The sequence below is a fragment of the Vipera berus genome (assembly GCF_964194415.1).
Source record: "Vipera berus genome assembly, chromosome: 1".
Lineage (NCBI taxonomy): Eukaryota > Metazoa > Chordata > Lepidosauria > Squamata > Viperidae > Vipera > Vipera berus.
Genome location: NC_138202.1, coordinates 117,650,961 through 117,671,637, shown reverse-complemented (window position 1 = coordinate 117,671,637; position 20,677 = coordinate 117,650,961). Strand labels below are relative to the sequence as shown.

Here is a 20,677-nt window from a genome sequence, read left to right as displayed (position 1 = left end):
TCATATTGTGCATATTTGTCCATAAATGAACCATTAATTACTATGAGGGAGGAGTTGAAAAACCACAAAACTCTGTTTCAAATGGCAGCAAAATTTCTGTGGAGATAGAAAAGAGGCTGGGATGAGACAAGTTGAAACACGTGTTAACAAATGGGATAACGACCGACTGGTAAGATAGTTAAGCTTTAACACTGCAAATATCATCATCTTTCCTGCAATTGTAAATACTCTGCAGCTGAATCAGAAACAAACCAGCTCAGCTGGTGAAATAGAGGCTTGAGATCACACAGGTGCAGAGTTACTTCTAGAGTGGTGAAAATTCTGGAGTCTTATTAAATGAGGATTTTTTTAAAAAGTGTATCTGTTATTAAACAGTAAAGGAATTTGCTCCTGCTTTCCATTCCTGTTTACTGTATGTAGCTATTGTAAAGAATTTTCTTTACCTTTAAAAGCAGACTGTACGGAACCAACATAGATGTTTGGTTCATCACGCATTTTCAAAGCAATATAGTGAGAAACAGTGTCAAACGCTTTATTTTAACGCTATCAACAGAAACAGGACCCAGATTGTTGGGGGCAATTAAGCTGACTTTGTAATAATGCCGCTTGGGTGTGTTTGTGAAAGCCCTAATAAGCAGGCATATACATAGAATGAAGGCTACTGCTAAGCTTGTAAGCCGCCCTGAGTCTTCGGAGAAGGGCGGGATATAAATGGAATTTTTTTAAAAAAACCTGCACCTTGAAGCTTCCAGTGGCGTAGTTTTTAAAAAAACTATAACTCCCATAATGCTTTGTTAGACATGCGCTGACGCGCGCAAGACGAGAACGGAAATGCGTGCGTACTCCGTAAGTCCCGCCTCTCCCTATCGGACGCCATTTTGTCGCCGACTTTCACCCGCCACACGACGGTGCTTTTTTTTCTTAAAGGAGAAGCGACAATGTTTTTTTTTTAAAATCCCCTGCAAGTATGAGACACCGAAAACTGCAGTCGATGTGAAAACGAGGAAACAAAGTTTCCGGAAGGTACCTCCTCTCTATCCGTTTCGCTTTGGAAAATAAAAGCTGGGGGATAGCAGACCGGCCAGACTGCGGGGCGTGTTGTGAGGAGGAAGAGGAGAAAAGGGGGGGAGGGGGGCGACGGCAGTAGGACGAGCGATACTTCTAGTTTTATTTGCGGTCACTGCAGGGCAATAACTATTCTGGAGTTGAAGATAAAGCGCGTGGGACGTTTATACGGACGCCTTTTCTGCAGGAGGGCATTTAATTTGGCGCGCGGGAGATAACTGCTAAAACGACTCCGTTCTGCGAAGCGCGCGCCACGGCCAGGATTCCGACAAGCACAGCTGCGCGCGCGTCCCCGGTGAACCTTGCCCGCTGATTGGCCGCGAGAGAACCAGCCCGGCTTGCTGCTGTTATTGGCTACCTTGGGAGAGAAGTGGGTGAGGTGTGTCTTTGCATTTGTCTCCCGATTGGGCGATACGGAGAGACCTCGCCTCCCGTTTGAACTCCGAACTTGCTCTTGGTTGGACAAAGTCACGCGAGGGGCGGGAGCTTCGTGGAGAGGCGGAGTGAACGGCGGCTGCTGCTGTCAGAACCGGGGGGGGGAGCCGCTGTCGGGGGCTTCCTCCGCTAGCTGCTCTAATGCCGGGGGCGCCCGAGCAGGCGGAGACCCAGGAGGAAGACCAAGAGAGAGAAGAGGAACGGACTCCGCCTCCTAGCGGTCGCCGGCGTCCCCTGCCCCCTCCCGTAGTCTCCACCGAGCAGGGGGCGGAGTCTAGCGGCAGTCGGGTGCTGCGGGGAGGTCGGGAGCGCGGACGAGCTGCAGCCGCGGCAGCGGCCGCCTCCCGCCGAAGAAAGGCCGAATATCCGCGTCGGCGCCGGAACAGTCCCGGCGCTCGGCAGAACCAAGAGCCGGAGGAGTTGCCGCCTGCACCCGGGGTTGAAGAAGCTGGAGCGCCTCCGTCAGCCGCTGCGCCTTCTGGGAGCGCTGGTAGAAAAGGCACGCCACGCAGCTCGTAAGTATCGAAGCCGTTCGGTGCTTTCGGGAGGTAACGGTAGAAAAGTTTTTGGCTTGAGTGGCCCGGTCGCAGTCTCTTTAAGTTTCCACTGCAGAAACTTGCCGCCTTGCCGGTAATATCAAAAAGTAGGATTTGATATGAACTTTTCTCTGGTTATACGCTAGAGAGGCAAGTTGCCTTCCACGTTTGTTGCAGGTTGGCTTGTTTAGAAGGGTATCGATGGGCGGATACCTTTCACCCAATTCTTGCACCCTAACTAAAGTTGTACTAGATTTCTCCTTCTGTGTTACTTTTTTCCCCCCATAGACGTGTATTTTTCATTCCATGTAACGTCAATATTTTACCTTTTATCCACTAGTGTAGTAAGTTATAGAAAAGTGTTGGTGCCTGTAACCAATTTTCAGTATAGCTGTATGCATCTTGATTTGAAATAAGTTCCATGTATCTGGTAAACCTCAGAGTGAATAGTCCTAAATTTAGATTTTAGATTAGATTAGAAATAATCTAAGCTTTGGATTAGATTATTATTTTTATTAATTTATTAATTTACATAAATTATATCCTTTATATAAATTATAAAGGAAATAGGAAAGATGGAGGAAGGAAAAGGGAAGGGAAAAGTAAAGGAAAAGGCGTTGACTTATTTATTTATTTATTTATTTATTTATTTTATTTTATTTTATTTTATTTTATTTTATTTTATTTTATTACATTTATATACTGCCCTTTCCCGAAGGACTCAGGGCGGTTTACAGGGTGATTAAAAAACCAAGATACAAAAGTTAAAAACAAATTTTAAAAAAATTATATTTGTCCCTGCATAAATAAAACCCCAGTTAAAATAAGATTAATCCTCAGCCTGGGCCAGAGAGCTCGAAGAGCCAGGTCTTCAGGCCCCGGTGGAATGAATGGAGGTCGGGGGCAGTCCTCAGCTCCACTGGCAGCTGGTTCCAAAGGGCAGGCGCCCCCACTGAGAAGGCCCTATCCCTGGGTGTTGTCCGCCGGCAATCTCTTACCGGTGGCACCCTGAGAAGACCCTCCCTGTGGGAGCGCACTGGACGAAGGGAACTTGATGCCGGCAGCAGGTGTTCCCTCAGATATCCCGGACCCTCGCCATTTAGGGCTTTATAGGTCATCACCAGCACCTTGAATCTCAAGGTGCTTCCAACTTCCAACTCCCTTTGGTGCAGTAGAATAATAACACCAAATTTCAACTTTTACTTTTGCGTAATAGTATAAACTAGCCATTTCTATAACAACCTATCTAATAGGTAAAACCCAAATTCAAAGTTTCATTGTTTTCCACCTCAAGCACAAAGCTGTTTCCAAGTAGAAACAAAAGTAATTGTGTTTTTTCTTTAGTCAAAGCAAGTCAGTTTAGCCATCTTGGGTTAAACATCAACTTTTGCAGCCGTTCATCCATTGTGGATGGGGAGAATATTAGAAAAAAAACAGATTTACATACGTATTACCATATTTTAAATTTTTTTGTATTACGATAGAGGTAACCATCTTTGATTTGTGTAGGCCTGGCTTCTATGTGTGCAAGGTAGATGACTAGAAAAATACACAGTTAGAAACTTTTATAAGCATCTACATCTTAGTATTGGGCATTGTGCTAATTCGGATTGTTTAATTTCTATTTCAGGTGCTTGGATAAAGCAACAGTGAAAGGTAAGATTTAAATTATCTAGCAGAAGGATGGATGGTGATTGTTAAGATATACCATCAAGGGTCAGGAGCACTGAACATAAGATAATTGGATGTGAGCGCTTTTATATTGGGGTGTAAGCTTGTGATCCTGCTAATGTACTAATTTGCTATGCTTCTGACTGAATCCGTCTCTGAGCTTGAGATGATCTGGAGAAGGAGATTTCCATCATCCATTCCCATGGTCAAATAATTCCTTCATCTCATTACAATTCAACACTACTCCTGGCCTTTCTGGACAGTGGAATCTATTTGAATGGTCTGTCTCGGGCAACTGATTGGTTTCTAGCAGAGGCTGGGGAGTTTCCTGACACTCTGGAAAGCAGATCTATCCACTGCTTGATACATAACTGACAATAGGAATTGCTCCAAGCTTAGACGTGTTGCTCTGAGCTTGGTTGACACCATCTCTCTGGCAATCAATTTCAACTGGCGGCTAAGTTTTCTGCAGCTCTTTGGGAAGTAAAATGACATCTGAAGGAAATGCCAGTGGAGGAAAACAAGATGCTAATCTGACTGAGCCTGGGTATGTGCCCATGTTCAAGCCTACACTGTTTCAGGAAGGAAGGCAAAACATGCTTATTTCTCTCTTTTATTTCATCAATGGTCTGCCATTCAGAAGCCTTATTTAAAGTAATTCCTTTCTGGGAAGAGACAAGATGAACATCTCACATCTGGCTGCTGTGATTAATTTGCGTAGCACTTTGCTGATAAATTGAATTGGAATTCTTTAACAGTGACTATAGCACCGTGTTATGAAGTTTTGGGACTCTTTGGTCTATGACATCCAAGGAAGTCTAGCTTTTCATTTCTAACTACTTCTTGCCCCTTCCCCATCCTGGCTGTTGCGAGGCATGGAACAACCTGAATCCATAAAATTGTCAATGCTGTTTGAGAAGGACAGTTTCTGTCAGTGTTAAGGAAGGATGTGGTATTTTTATTTTATTTTATTTTATTTTAATTCCATTTATATCCCGCCCTTCTCCGAAGACTCAGGGCGGCTTACAAGCTTAGCAGTGAGAAACTGTCCTTGGAACTATGGGTTTAGAAAACAACCATTCTGTCTCCAACCTTCCCTTTTGAGAGAGGATTGAAATAATCCAGTGAATCTGAATCCTCTAATAATCTGAAGTAGATTATCTGGACCCCTTTCAGTCTAATTTTAGGCCTGGACATGGAAAAGAAACACATCCTTGATGTTGGAATTTAGATGAGATTAGTGCATCCTTCTTCATCCTTTTGGATCTCCAGGTGACTTGATATTGTCAAAGGTTTTAGTTTTTAGTGTTTGAGTGGAGTACCTATGGAATTTTGTGATTGGAGACAGTTTTGTAGTGGTTCTGCTTCATTTGTTATAGGTAATTTTAATTGGAGAGGCAGTGAAAGATTGGTTTGGTGTCCCTGATTTATGGTGTACAATAGATAATATCTACACAAAGTCTACTGGGATAGGTCATGGTTCAGGGTATGCTGATGACATCAGCACCATTACTATGAGGCGGTGGTTCTCAAACAGTTTGGTGTTGGGACACCTTTACATTTTTAAAGATAGAGGACCCCCCAAAATTTTGCTTAAGTAGTTTATTAACTTTATTAGAAATTAAAATGGATATTTTTAAAAAAATATTTACTTACAAATCCCATTTAAGAACCATTTCTACAGGTTGAAATGCTATTGACACCTTGTCTAGTGCTAAGAGGCAGTAAAAATCTGGATAGGAAAAACAGATTAAAACTGAATCCTAGTAGAACAGAATTCCTGTTTTTGCATTCTCTGCTCTGAATTCTCTGTTGATGCTAATGTTGTCTCTAGATGGACAGACATTAGCCTCGAAAGACTAATTTGCTGTTTGCTGTTCTTTCTGAATTCATGTCTTCTCAAACAGCAGATACAGTAGTGGCCAAAATTGTGGAAACCTTTTGGGAAAAGTGTATTTTTGAGGTTTGATGGCTAATACCACTTTTTTCTGGAGTAGTACTATAAAATTATACATCGATGGAAAGATAATTTAATCAAGAATGTAATGCAACAAAGTTTGTTCAATTATCTGTACTGTATTCTATGAAAAGTTATAGCCAAATAATCAGAAAAAGGAAGCACAACTTGCTTAGGTTGATATCAGGTAGCTTTCCTTCATCTGATTGTAGCCAATGAGCATGAGTTTTTAGAGAGCCTATCAGGTGTCCTCTTGTTTTGGCAATGAGCCAATCAGATCACAGTAGGATCAGTTATTGATGCCACGTATTGAAGCTGAGAGGAGGACATTTCTCAGTGTGTTATGTGATCGCTATCAAGTTGGTTGGGGGGTTTTGTGTTCTTTCATTTAGTGAGCTTGTAAAATGTAATAAAATTAAAGTAATGGTGCAAAGAATTGACTGGTCGCCCAAAAAGCGATGTAAAATAGTATTATTAAGTGAACAAGGCTACAGTTATAAAGAAATTAGAAGAAAAATTGGTGGAAACTTAACCAGAGGTGGCATTTCTACTGTATACTTTTCCCAAAAGGTTTCCACAATTTTGGCCACTGCTGTATAGGCAGTGGCTAGAGAAAACTACCTAGCTTTGTATGGTGCACCAGTTGCACTCTCACCTAGTGCTAAAGGACACAGTTACAAATGACTTCCTGATGACATTGCAATTGCTTTAATATAGTTGCTCTTTGAAACCTGCAACTGGACCAGAATGCGATAGACTAGAGGCAAGGAGGCAATCCTAAACTCAGCCTTCCAGCAAAAGAAACCAAAGACCCAGCATGTTGAGGAAGTGCTGAGAAAACCATTCAAAAAGAGAGGGAGGGCACTGTGCAAGCTCAGCAGCCTTGGAAAAGATGCAGATGAGAGAGAGATTCCCTTGGAGACACAGTGCTTAAGGAGAAATGTAGCTTCCCCCCCCTCCCCCATTGCAAGCTGGGTAGGAGCATGCTTAGCCTGCAAACCTGAGAGCTGCACGAAGAAAGTGTGAAAACACACACACCCCAAATTAAACCATGAAAAGCAGGCAGGAAATTTCCAAAACATGAGGCACCTGGAGCACCATCAAAACAAAGCAAAAAAAAAAACAAAAACTCAGCGGTCTTAGAAAAAGTGGAAACGAGAGAGAAGTTCCCTTGAAGACGCAGTGCTTAAAGTGAAAGGTAGCTTCTCCTTGCCCCTATTTGCATCCTGAGAAAGGACCCTCAGGATGCAAATCCCCCTCCAGTGAGGTTTTGGGGAAGCCCACGGGTCCAAGCTGGGCTGGCGCACACTTGCCTTGGAAACTTGGTGTGAAGCCCAGCTGGGGTGCCGGAAGGGGCAGAGGAGGAAACTGAGAAAGAAGAGAAGGAGGAAGAAAGTAGCAGGAGGGAAAGGAGGAGGAGGCAGAAGAAGAGAGAGCACAAGAAGCAGGAGGAGGAAGGATGCTGAGCTCAGAAGTTTCAAGCCAGTTGCAAGCGCAGCCGCTGGAGAACTGAGCAAGCCGGCTTCTGCCCTGCTGCTCTCCTGCCCAGACCCACGCAGACTCACCACTGCATGCCTCCAGCTGCGGGGGCCGGTTCCTGACTGGCGACCAGGGGTTGGGGACCCCTGTGATAGACTCTGTCCTTACCAAAACTGAGAGAATATAACACCAATTTTGCAAGTCCCTCACTTTTAACCAGTGTTAATTGTACCAGTGAGGTACAATTTAAGGTGCTGATATTGACCTATAGACAGCTTGGTGTAGTGATTAAGGCATGAGGCCAGAAATCAGGAGGTTGTAAGTTCTAATCCTGCCTTAGGCAGCTGGGTGACCTTGGGCTAGTCCCTCTCACTCCTAGAAAGGCAATGGCAAACTACTGCTGGAAAACCTTCTCAAATAAACTGTAGGGACTTGTCCAGGTAGATCTCAGAGATTTAAAAAGAACTGATTTGAACACACACACACAGACCAAAAAAGATACATAAAGCTCTTCTTAGCTTGGCACTTGGGTATCTACAGGACTGGTTTTCCAACTCCACTGGCCAAACTCATTCTCTTAACAGCAGTCTAAACAATGGTTGCCATAAAATTATATCGACAATACGGGCAGTCCTCACTTTTCAGCCACTCATTTAGCCACTCATCTGCCTTTCTAAGAGAGAGCAATACTTCTTTGATCTGTTTCAGCTCTTTGATATTAAAAACTCAGAAATTTCCTTTCTTGATCCAAGTGTGCTTTGTATATGTTTATATCACAGATCCCAAAGAAGAAGGGGCAGAGGAGAAAGAAGTTGGTGCCTCAGTCACTACAACTAAACCCAGCCGGAGTTGGCGTAGCAACAGGGCTACTACTACCGTTCAGCAATGCGATGCAGAGAATTCCCGGAGTTCCAGATCAAAGACTGGGTCCCAGCAACTCATTTGCAAATCGGAACCAAATCCAGACCAGCTAGAATTTGGTATGGGTTTTTTTTTATTACTGGGAAATAAAACAATAGTCTTCCCAATGAGTCTGTGTAAAACTTATCATAAATAAATATAAAGTCACACATGTTCTATTATTTCAAAAAAGATTGTTAATAGAAAGATAATTTTGGTTAATCACATGCAACAGAATATACTCCAAGACTTTAAAAGCAAAATTATTCACTGAGTAGTATATACATTATTTTACTATTATATGTCTCTTGAGCAACACTTTCCTCTATTTCAGGGTTTGTCCAGGCCTGATTGGACAGCGGGGGGAGGGGGGGCTGTGGAAGCATCCCCCGGCCTCAGATCTGGGCAGTAGTGTCCTGAAAATGGCCTCCAGAATCGAAATCGGGGCGCAGAAGTGTTCCCCGGGCTCAAATTCGGGTGGCAGTGGCCTGGAAAAAGCCTCCGGAGCCCCGATCCAGCCTCCAGAGGCACGTGGAAGTGTCCCCCAGCTTTGGTTCTGTGCTCTGTTGCAGAGAACAGAGGCCTAAAGTACCATGACATCACGTGAGAACCTGCCCCACTGATCTCGCGTGATCTTGTGTTTCTTTAGGCCTCCATTCTCTGAGAACGCGCCAAAGGCTGGAGCAGCCAGGAAAGTGAAGGATTTCGATCTTCGCAGGGACAGTATTGAAGGCCTGGTGCCCAGGGAGAGACGGGACGGGATGGGAAGGGAAGGGAGGTGAATGTTGCAGAGCCACTGCAGTCGCTCGTAAGGGTGCTGCAATATTCATAACGTTGGGCTTCCTCGTAAACACTAGGGGGCTCATCACGTAACTTTGAACGAGCATTAAGTGAACGCTTGTAACTCGGGGATTACCTGTATAAGACTTAGTCAGATCTCAGAGCCTTTCTAACCTTCAGTTATAATATTGTAGCTTTCACTTTTTTTAACCCATTTTTTTACCTGTTTCTTATGTAGTCATTCCATTGCCTTTCTGGTTAATATATTCATAATTCATTTATTTAAATAAAGTATAAATCATTAAGGTATTCTAAAATAAAACTTATAAGTTCTATTGCCTTCAAGATGTTATATGCTGCATTCCTTTGTGGATGTGGGGTGGAAGGATTGATCAGCATGTTCTTGGACTTGCTGGTTCTGCTAGCCAGTTAGGATTTGAAATTAAATGCTGCTACAGTAGTTAATTTTAGAAGACTTTAGCTTTCTATCCAGGTAGTCCTTGCTTAATGACCATTTGTTTAGAGAGTGTTCAAAGTTACAACACTGAATAAAAGTAACTTACAATTACCACTCGTACTTACTGTCACAGTATCACTGTGGTCATGTGATCGCGATCAGGTGCTTGGCAACCAGCTTGCGCTTACAACAGTTGCGGTGTCCTGCAGTCATATGATTGCCATTTGCGACCTTCCCAGCCAGTTTCCAACAAGCAAAATCAATGAACAAAATCAGGAGACACGAGTCACAGTCAAGTGAATTCTTATATCTTAACCATAGCAAAAAAGGTCATAAAATCAGGTCCAGTCACTTAATTGCTGCCCTGCTTAATAGTGAATTTTCCAGCCCCTATTTGTAGTCATAAGTTGAAGACTACTTGTAAATTTGTTGTTGTTAGTTGCGAAGTCGTGTCCAACCCATCGCGACCCCATGGACAACGTTCCTCCAGGCCTTCCTGTCCTCTACCATCTTCTGGAGTCCATTTAAGCTCACGCCTACTGCTTCAGTGACTCCAGCCACCTCATTCTCTGTCGTCCCCTTCTTCTATTGCCCTCAATCTTTCCCAGCATTAGGCTCTTCTCCAGTGAGTCCTTCCTTCTCATTAGGTGGCCAAAGTATTTGAGTTTTAGCTTCAGGATCTGGCCTTCTAAAGAGCAGTCAGGGTTGATCTCCTCTAGGACTGACCGGTTTGATCGCCTTGCAGTCCAAGGGACTCGCAGGAGTCTTCTCCAGCACCATAGTTCAAAGGCTTCAATTCTTTGGCGCTCAGCCTTTCTTATGGTCCAGCTTTCACTGCCATACATTGCAACTGGGAAGACCATAGACTTGACTATACGCACTTTTGTTGACAGGGTGATGTCTCTGCTTTTTAGTGTGCTGTCTAGATTTGCCATGGCTTTCCTCCCAAGGAGCAAGCGTCTTTTAATTTCTTGGCTACAGTCCCCATCTGCAGTGATCTTGGAGCCCAGGAAAATAAAATCTGTCACTACCTCCATTTCTTCCCCATCTATTTGCCAGGAATTGAGAGGGCCGGATGCCATGATCTTAGTTTTCTTAATGTTTAGTTTCAACCCAGGTTTTGCACTCTCCTTCTTCACTCGCAACAAGAGGCTCTTTAGTTCCTCTTCACTTTCTGCCATTAGAGTGGTATCATCTGCGCACTTGTAAATACTTATTTGTAAATACTAGTAAGCAATGGGTGTTCAGCAAATTGAAAGTCTTATTTCTCTGGAAAGCAAACATTCAGGAAACCAATATAGAAATTAAACATGTTTTATCTAAAAACAAAACTCCCTTTTTATGACCCTGTTATCCCTTAATTCGGGGTAGAGTTGGGGCGATTGGATGGAGCTGAGTGTTTATTAGCCGGATGCTCTTCCTGATGCCATGCAGAGTTCTTTGCACCCTAGGAGAGAAACATCTGCCGTTACCTATTATTCAACTCTCACCCTTCAAGTGGGAGGCAAGCGTCTGCACCACAAAGCCACCACGCTTTTTAAAATAACAAACCAGAAGCTTTTTGTAGAGGTTTTCTTGATTGTCCACAGTAGCTAAACCATGCTGCAATAGTATTCAGAATAAATTTTTTATGATTTGTTTTTCGTGATACTGTTGTGGTACATGTCTTCATTAGGGTAAAAATTTAGAAGTAATTATGAGCTTGGAACTTTTTTATTAGGTCGGATTCATAGGTACAGGCAATTTGGTACAATTGACAAAGTTGTATTAGAATGTTATGTCCAGTCTTGGTTATATTTAGGTAACAGAAAGAAGGTGTTATAAAACAACTGTTCATTTTATTTTCAAATTAATAACTCCTGTCTTTTTGATTAGGTATAGTTAATTATAGTATTCCGCCTATTTGTGACAATTATTCTGAGTTACTTTTCTCAGAATATTTAACAGTGAAGCCTCTCTTTTTTTGTTAATTATGATCTGGATAACATAGGCTAATAGGATCTGAAACTACTGGTTGGTCTGTGGGAGAAAGCCCTGAAGAAAAAGGAATGAGGCCTTCATAGATAGAATTTTCCTTCTTGCCCTGTTGGGAGCCTCCTAAAAACCTGCTTGTTCTTCAGAAACAAATGAATGGCTTTGCCTTTTTAAGAGAGAGCAATACTTCTTTGATCTGTTTCAGCTCTTTGATATTAAAAACTCAGAAATTTCCTTTCTTGATCCAAGTGTGCTTTGTATATGTTTATATCACAGATCCCAAAGAAGAAGGGGCAGAGGAGAAAGAAGTTAGTGCCTCAGTCACTACAACTAAACCCAGCCGGAGTTGGCGTAGCAACAGGGCTACTACTACCGTTCAGCAATGCGATGCAGAGAATTCCCGGAGTTCCAGATCAAAGACTGGGTCCCAGCAACTCATTTGCAAATCGGAACCAAATCCAGACCAGCTAGAATTTGGTATGGGTTTTTTTTTATTACTGGGAAATAAAACAATAGTCTTCCCAATGAGTCTGTGTAAAACTTATCATAAATAAATATAAAGTCACACATGTTCTATTATTTCAAAAAAGATTGTTAATAGAAAGATAATTTTGGTTAATCACATGCAACAGAATATACTCCAAGACTTTAAAAGCAAAATTATTCACTGAGTAGTATATACATTATTTTACTATTATATGTCTCTTGAGCAACATTTTCCTCTATTTCAGGGTTTGTCCAGGCCTGATTGGACAGCGGGGGGGGGGGGGGCTGTGGAAGTGACCCCCGGCCTCAGGTCTGTTCAGTAGTGTCCTGAAAATGGCCTCCAGAATCGAAATCGGGGCGCAGAAGTGTTCCCCGGGCTCAAATTCGGGTGGCAGCGGCCTGGAAAAAGCCTCCGGAGCCCCGATCCAGCCTCCAGAGGCACGTGGAACAGAGGCCTAAAGTACCATCACATCATGTGAGAACCTGCCCCACTGATCTCGCGTGATCTTGTGTTACTTTAGGCCTCCATTCTCTGAGAACGCGCCAAAGGCTGGAGCAGCCAGGAAAGTGAAGGATTTCGATCTTCGCAGGGACAGTATTGAAGGCCTGGTGCCCAGGGTGGGACGGGACGGGATGGGAAGGGAGGTGAATGTTGCAGAGCCACTGCAGTCGCTCGTAAGGGTGCTGCAATATTCATAACGTTGGGCTTCCTCGTAAACACTAGGGGGCTCATCACGTAACTTTGAACGAGCATTAAGTGAACGCTTGTAACTCGGGGATTACCTGTATAAGACTTACTCAGATCTCAGAGCCTTTCTAACACCTTCAGTTATAATATTGTAGCTTTCACTTTTTTTAACCCATTTTTTTACCTGTTTCTTATGTAGCCATTCCATTGCCTTTCTGGTTAATATATTTATAATTCATTTATTTAAATAAAGTATAAATAAATCATTAAGGTATTCTAAAATAAAACTTGGACTTGCTGGTTCTGCTAGCCAGTTAGGATTTGAAATTAAATGCCGCTACAGTAGTTGATTTCAGGAAGACTTTTGTATCCAGGTAGTCCTTGCTTAATGACCATTTGTTAGAGAGTGTTCAAAGTTACAACACTGAATAAAAATAACTTACAATTACCACTCGTACTTACTGTCACAGTATCACTGTGGTCATGTGATCGCGATCAGGTGCTTGGCAACCAGCTTGCGCTTACAACAGTTGCAGTGTCCTGCAGTCATATGATTGCCATTTGCAACCTTCCCAGCCAGTTTCCAACAAGCAAAATCAATGAACAAAATCAGGAGACACGAGTCACAGTCAAGTGAATTCTTATATCTTAACCATAGCAAAAAAGGTCATAAAATCAGGTCCAGTCACTTAATTGCTGCCCTGCTTAATAGTGAATTTTCCAGCCCCTATTTGTAGTCATAAGTTGAAGACTACTTGTAAATTTGTTGTTGTTAGTTGCGAAGTCGTGTCCAACCCATCGCGACCCCATGGACAACGTTCCTCCAGGCCTTCCTGTCCTCTACCATCTTCTGAATTTTCCAGCCCCTATTTGTAGTCATAAGTTGAAGACTACTTGTAAATACTTATTTGTAAATACTAGTAAGCAATGCGTGATCGGAAAATTGAAAGTCTTATTTATGATCTGGATAACATAGGCTAATAGGATCTGAAACTACTAGTTGCTCTGTGGGAGAAAGCCCTGAAGAGAAAGGAATGAGGCCTTCTTAGATAGAATTTTCCTTCTTGCCCTGTTGGGAGCCTCCTAAAAACCTGCTTGTTCTTCAGAAACAAACAAACAAATGAAAGAAGAAACAGACGAGAAGCAAGTTTCCACTACTGCGGCAGCTGATGCCTCAGTCACTACAACTAAACCCAGCCGGAATTGGCGTAGCAACAGGGCTACTACTACCGTTCAGCAATGCGATGCAGAGAATTCCCGGAGCTCCAGATCAAAGACTGGGTCCCTGCAACCCTTTTGCAAATCAGAACCAAATCCAGACCAGTTAGAATTTGGTATGGGGTTTTTTATTACTGGGAAATAAAACAATAGTATTCTCAATGAGTCTGTGTAAAACCTATCATAAATAAATATAAAGTCACATATGTTCTATTATGCCAAAAAAGATTCTTAATAGAAAGATAATTTTGGTTAATCACATGCAACAGAATATACTCCAAGAGTTTAAAAGCAAAATTATTCACTGAGTAGTATATACATTATTTTATATATATATAATATGCACTATTATATTTGTCTTGAGCAACCTTTTTTTCTATTTCAGAGGCTTAACACACATCACTTTAACACAGTAGCATAGCAATATGTTTGTATAAGTACTGATATGTAAGCTTATCAGATTTTTACATCTAAATATGTTTCTTTTTTAGAAGTTACTGAAGAGCATTCATCTCCAACTAGAATCAGGTAAGCAACTATACAGTTGCTGGAAAATTAGTTAGGATACAAAATCTCCTGGTTCATAAACAGTAGTTTTTAAACTATAGAATTGTCCTTGATTTGAACTTAATTCTTTGTGACTGATTGGTCACAACTATGTGGTTTTCTGGACAATATTGCAGAAGTGCCTTAGGATTGCCATCTTCTAAGATGTTCTTTAACTTTTGAGTATACTTTATGGTATTTAGTTCTCTACCCAAGTAGTAACCAGGCCTCATTTCTGCTTAGCGTCCAAGTTCAGCACCAGGTGCTAGGAGAATAGAAGTTCAGTGAAACTTTGTTTTAATCTTTTGAGGGGAATGTGTGTCTGTCCCTAAATGATTATTAAATACAAAAGTATGTCATTGCTGCAGGTAATATAAAATTATATCATTTGTGGCAAAATGACTATATGGAAATTTTCAATCATCCAGGTCCTGGTTGTCCCAAAGGTGTTTTTCCAAAAGACAACTAGACTTTGTTAGTTTTTTTGTTGAAAATGTTTTGCTTCTCATCCAAAAGCATTGGAAAAAATACTTTGGGGATCATATGTGGCAATATTTGTCATATATTGATGACATGCAAATTGCCACATGTAAGTTTCATAAAATGTTTCATCCAAGATAACTTTGCATTCAAGAACCTGTGTGTTATTTCTGGAGGCTGTCAGGATCATAATTTGCTCAGTCGTATTTGAGGAATGCTAAATGAAGTTCCATTAAATTGAGTCTTCACTTATATAGTAAATATCCGTTAAAGTAGTGAATCGATTCATTGTTATGGGAAAGAACCTAATTGCAGCATATACAGCCCAGGAGTTTATCTTGTTAAAATGATTTAAAATGGTAGTTTTATTTTTTCCTCTTGCCTCTGTCATCTTAAGAGGTGTGCTGTAGGCTGTATTCAATAACCAGGTAAACACTTCACTTCCTGATTTAGAAGAATGGTTGTTTTTAACTCCAGGATATGTGTGTGTGTGTGTGTGTGTGTGTGTGTGTTTTGTAAACTTCAGTGACTACATATTTCCTCAATAAGGAAATCCCATGGAATGAACACGTAATCAATGAATTTTCCTGCAGGACTATTGTAGAATCATTATAGTGCACTTTCATAGGAACACTAGTGTCAGATTTTCTCTAACATAAACTTGACTCTTGAAATTACAGAATTGTTGAACAAATGTCTGCTGTATCTGAGAAAGCTTATTCTCTGGAGTCTTTAGTGCTCTCTGAGCTTGGTTGTTTTCACGCAGATCTTTCATTGTCCGTCTGGATAAGGTCTTCGGTGCTAGGAAGGAGTGGGGTTTGCAGCAGAGAGGACTCTACAGTTCAACCCTGAGTTGAATATATTCTCTTGTATTGAAATCTTATTCCATTATACCAGGATCTTATTTCTTTATACCTGTTGGGAAAAAAATGTCCAGAAAGATTCAGGTCGGTGTTCTAGTGACACTTGCATATAACTGACCGTGGCGAGCTGATGTCTGTCTGTAGGTATATAAATGCTCTAAGCTGATGACAAGCTCAGTTGTGTTTTTTCTTCTGTGCCTAAGTTATTGCCCAATATTTTAGGTACACAAAAAATATGTCCTTACAGGCTAAAAAAATTGTTAGAAAGCAAGTGTTCTGCTTATATTTAGTAAATCATGTTGTTAAATTAATTGAACTGTTGCTAATATGATACCTTATTGGACGAATAGTTCCTTTTTAGCACATGTCCTGGAAGAGATTGTTTTGTATTAATAGAGGGCTGGATGTCTCTTACATTCATGGAAGAATTGTATTCAGTGTTTTCCCTTTTCTTTCTCCTTGTCAAGTGATGAAGAAGAAATGCTCATCAGTGAAGAAGAGGTTCCCTTCAAAGACGATCCCAGAGATGAAACTTACAAACCCCATTTAGACAGGTGCTCTATTTTATTTTCAGTGCAGAAAGCATTTGTATAGTCACTTCAAAACAAGATGGGTAGCAAGTAAATTTAATTAATTATTGTCAGTTTAGCCTGTCGAAAAATAATAAACTTATCTAACTGGTAGAACTCTTAGTATTACCTTATGTTTCTGCTATTGTGGGCCAATGGACTATTTTTAAATAATTAAGACCAGGACTAGGCATATTTAAAATTGCAGATGTGACAAATACCAAAAAGAAATCCATGTTGGACTGTCTGAAAACTTCGGCATGACTTTTAACTAGAAAGTATTTATGTTCTTGGACTTCCGGTGGCGACGCGACGCTGAAAGACAGCCGTTTTTGGGCTGCCCGCTCCGCAGCTGTGTTTTTCCATTGTAAACAGCGTCGATCAGCTGTTTAGATGGATTTGAAGCCCCCTCCTCGGGAGAAGAGGAGGGGGTGAGGCCCCAGGTAGGGGTTGAGCTCTCCGGGCCGCCTGAGCTGAGAGCTTGGGCGGCTGAAGGATGAGCCCCCCCCCCCCGAAGCCTGGGTTGCTCCGAGCTGCGCAGTGCCTCTGCTCTGGGATTTTTGGAGCAGAGCCAGGCGTTAGCAACCACCCCTGCCAAAAGGAAATACTTTTGATTATCAAGATGCAGGCAGAGCGGTACAGGAGGTCAAGGTGAAGTGGACTCTTTATTTTTACTCTCTATCTCAATGGATTTTATAGCTTTAAAGTGAAAGTGCGTAATAAGTGAAAGTGGGGGAAGATGGCGGCTAAAACTTCTAAAGCTCTTCGGAATGCGGGGTCTTCCCTGGTGCAAGAGACCTCATTGCAAGCTTTGCTTCCTCCTGCATCTCCCCCGGTATTGACGCTTAAGGATTTACAAGACGCTCTTGGAAAGCATGCACAATTGATGTCTGATATGATGGATGAAAAGTTGAAAAAGCTGGAGGAGAAAATGGAGGAGAAAATGGAGAAATTGGAGAAGAAGATGGAAGAGAAGCTGAGAGCAATGAGGGTGGACATCTTGTCTATGGTTGAATCCGTAGCTGAATGTGTGCTACAGCTGGATATAAAAGTGGAGGACCTCAGTCAAAAGAACTTTATATTAGAAGCAAAGGTATTAGAAAATGAAAATATAAGGGATAAAATGGACGAAGAATTGAGCCTTGTTCAGTATAATCAGATGCAGTATGCTATTAGAATTAGGGGTTTAAAGGAGAATGGTAAAGAAGATTTAAAGCAGCTGATTTCTGAGGCTCTGGAAGGGGTACTGGGCCAGTCAGCATCTGAAATTGAGGGAAATATGGACAAAGTTTTTCGTGTAAATTCATGGATTGCAAGACAGAGGAAGTTACCCAGAGATGTGGTGGTCTATTTTACAAAGAGAGTAATTAGAGATGAAGTCATTCAAGCTGCTTATGATACTAATTTGGTAGTGGCTGAGCAAGAAGTTTTGGTTTTAAAAGAGATCCCTCCGAAGATCCTAAGGAGAAGGAAAGATTTTGCATTTCTAGTACAGGAACTTAAGAAACGTGATATTAAGTTTAGATGGGAGATTCCAGTTGGATTGGTGGCGACGCACGAAGGTAAAAGACATCGTTTGGTTACTGTGGCTCAGGCACGTGATTTTTATAGTAATGTGTTAAAAGCAACCCCCCTATCATTTTTGGAAGCTGCAAAAGGATACGGTGTGGGAAAGCTTCAAGATGTTGCAGATAGACAGACAGAGGACAATGGTGTTGGAGGGGATCAAGTCACAGTCTCATCGGTTGCTGCAGGAGGCCAGAAGATGACGCGTGCCGCCCTAAGAAGAGCGAGACGAGAGCAAGAGCAAGACCAGCAGAAAGTTATGGAATCTTCAAAGTGTGCTTACAGTGAAGATATGGGAGGAGAGCGGTCTAAAGAAGTTTTGGGGGTCATGACAGAGGTGCTCCAAAAGTTTTGGGGCGTTAAGATTGCTGATTAAATTTTTAGATTAGAATGTCAATGGAGTAAAATTATTATAGAGGAGAAAGAAAGTTTTTTTTAAATATTTTACACAATTTAAGATTGATGTTATTTGCTTGCTAGAAAAGTATATTAGGGTTATGGACTTAAAGTATGTGTTGAACTAAGAATGGGTATGTAAGCTCCTAATTAACAAGTTGTCTTAGAGATTGCCTAAATCTTTTTTTTATACTCTTTTTATTTGAACTTAAGGATGATTTGGAACTGCGAGACATTTGGCGTGATACATGCAAGAACTATTTTTGATCATAGTTTAGTTTGGTCGGAGATTATTAAGATTAACAGAGATAGGCGCTTTTGGCACGTAACTGAGAATTTGTTTGGAAATTAGAGAAAGGTGGGAGAATGCAAATAGCAGGTGAAAGGTTTTTTTTTCTTTTCTTTTTTTTTGAAATTAATATGAATAAGGACTGGGATTAAGAAAATTTATTTTGAGTAAAGTTCTTTTTCTGTTTTCCTCTTTTTCTTTTTTACTTTATTTGTAATATTAATATTGTTTGTACTCATTTTATATGAGCTAGAGGGAGATAGAATTTATAGTTTATTGTTGATAACATAGGGGTGTTCATGTTTGTTTTTCGATTTTATGCCCTGTATTTAGCTCTGGGAAGTCGGGGGGGGGGAGGGAGTGGGGGAGAGGGATAGGGAGGGTTGGATAGGGGTGGGGGAGGGGGGGATTAAAGTCAAAATGTATTGTAAAACTTTTTAAATAAAAGAAAGTATTTATGTTCTTGAATATGTAATCTATAATGGTTATCTGCAGAGATGCTCCAAAGCAAAAGAAAAAAACGGGGAAGGGAAAAGAAGAAAAAGAGAAACAGAAAGAGATTAAAGTGGAGATGGAAGTTAAAGAAAAAAGTGAATTTCGAGAAGATGAGGATCCGCCCAGGAAGTGAGTATCTAGTATTAGAGGCTGTGAATTAGTATAGCCCAGGGGTAGGCAACCTCGGCTCTTTTATGACTCATGGACTTCAACTCCCAGAATTCCTGAGCCAGCTTGGCTGGCTCAGGAATTCTGGGAGTTGAAGTCCATGAGTCATAAAAGAGCCGAGGTTGCCTACCCCTGGTATAGCCCGTCCTGTAATCCTCAGTAATACCAAGACGTAGGAAAAAAACCAAAGGCCTGCCAATGCTTTAATTATAACTGGAATTCAAAAATAATTCTTATGTCTTTAACTTTATACAAAGTTTGTAATTAAGCAGTTTTGTAGATTTTCAGAGAGAGATTGATTCCCTGAAAACTGTGATCCTATTACTTGTGGAGAGCATCCATTTGGGGTTTTAGGATCCAATCTGGGTCGGTCACCGGGAGCAAAGGTTTTGTCTTTCAAGCTTTTGGACTCGTGCTGAAGACCATCCTCAGGGAATTTCTCTCCGTGCTTTGGGCTGTTCTGTGTGTGGTATTTGGATGGTGCCTGGTGTGTGTATCTTTATAGATGTAGATTGGGATGTCGATGGCTGGCTATTAAGTCTTTGGCTGTTGTTTCCTTGTGCTGCCAAGCCCTTGCCTCCTAAGTACTTGATAAGCTGGGGGTAAATCAACACTCCTCTTCATTGAAGAGGGGCACATTTTCCAGGCTTCAAATCGCTTCCCAGGCTGTTTTTGTGCCTGCTCATCCAACAACCTGAGTAATTGCAAAACTGAAAATATGTCCTGGTTTATGCAGTGTGAGGCTAGCAATAAGTTTGGGTCCCCTCTCATTCCATCCCATCATATAGGATCCAGAATAATGAACAAGATATGGAGAGACAGGTTGAATCTTAGTATTTTTTTTTCAGATCTTTGTCACAGTAAGAGCAGTTCAGCAATGGAGCATACTAGTTCTGGATGTGTCGAGTTCTCTTTTACTATATATCTATTCAGATTGAGAGACTGTGCAGGGCAACCATTTATCAGGAATGCTCTATTCCTACATTGTTCTGGGGATGGTTCTTGCTGGGCAAAATACCCTTCAGTTCTGTTGTTTTATGACAAGATGGGAGAAATTTATGTAATAATATATGAGATTGGCTAGGGAGCCAAGCTGTTCTGCATTGTAGAGATATTGTGCTGCTACAATGAATCTCCAGCACGTAGGGAGTGATATACCTGGTTGCTTGAGAATTGGATACATTAAAACACATTAAATAAATGGTAGATATTTACAGAAATAAGGTGATTTGTGTAGAAACTAGTTTTGTATCCTTGCATTTTCTTTAGTGGTGGATTTTTGTATATTTGTGTATTGCATAACTTAAGAATTCAGTTACACATCTGCTTTCATTTTCACATTTCACTTTGTCATGATGTTTCAGGAGAGGAAGGCGGAGAAAAGATGACAAAAGTCCACGGCTTCCTAAAAGAAGGTAAGTTGTTTTTGTATTGCTTAAAAAGATAATCTAGTACAAGTCCAGTTATCTAATAATTATTTAATAGTATATTCATCTTTAAAGGGCCTTCTCTTGCTTTTTCTTAGTTTTGTGTGGAAGTAATGCGATAGCAAATAGATGTTAGATGCCTAGTTCATCAGCTATTTGGAAAAAAAGCCATACCTTGTCAGGGGTGTCAAACTCAATTTCATTGAGGGCCGCATCAGCATTGCGGTTGCCC

The 20,677-nt window shown here is 41.3% G+C and overlaps 1 protein-coding gene across 8 annotated transcripts in view; it reads left to right on the top strand.

The window, feature by feature from the left end:
• Nucleotides 1-877: 877 nt before the first annotated feature.
• Nucleotides 878-20,677, top strand: part of ZFP91 (ZFP91 zinc finger protein, atypical E3 ubiquitin ligase) — a 31,400-nt gene continuing 11,600 nt past the window's right edge. For 6 of the 8 annotated variants that reach the window (XR_014024796.1, XR_014024797.1, XR_014024798.1 and 3 more), the window contains exons 1-9: nucleotides 879-2,015; nucleotides 3,667-3,692; nucleotides 7,923-8,123; nucleotides 11,531-11,731; nucleotides 13,535-13,762; nucleotides 14,138-14,174; nucleotides 16,003-16,089; nucleotides 18,851-18,979; nucleotides 20,383-20,433. Coding sequence is in view for 1 of the 8 variants with exons in the window: in XM_081315206.1 (XP_081171332.1) it covers nucleotides 1,642-2,015; nucleotides 3,667-3,692; nucleotides 7,923-8,123; nucleotides 11,531-11,731; nucleotides 13,535-13,762; nucleotides 14,138-14,174; nucleotides 16,003-16,089; nucleotides 18,851-18,979; nucleotides 20,383-20,433 (1,334 nt within the window). In the remaining 7 variants the exon portion in view is untranslated. Of the gene's footprint in view, nucleotides 2,016-3,666; nucleotides 3,693-7,922; nucleotides 8,124-11,530; nucleotides 11,732-13,534; nucleotides 13,763-14,137; nucleotides 14,175-16,002; nucleotides 16,090-18,850; nucleotides 18,980-20,382; nucleotides 20,434-20,677 lie in introns of all 8 variants that reach the window. The other 2 variants (XR_014024795.1, XR_014024794.1) reach the window with 2 other exon arrangements.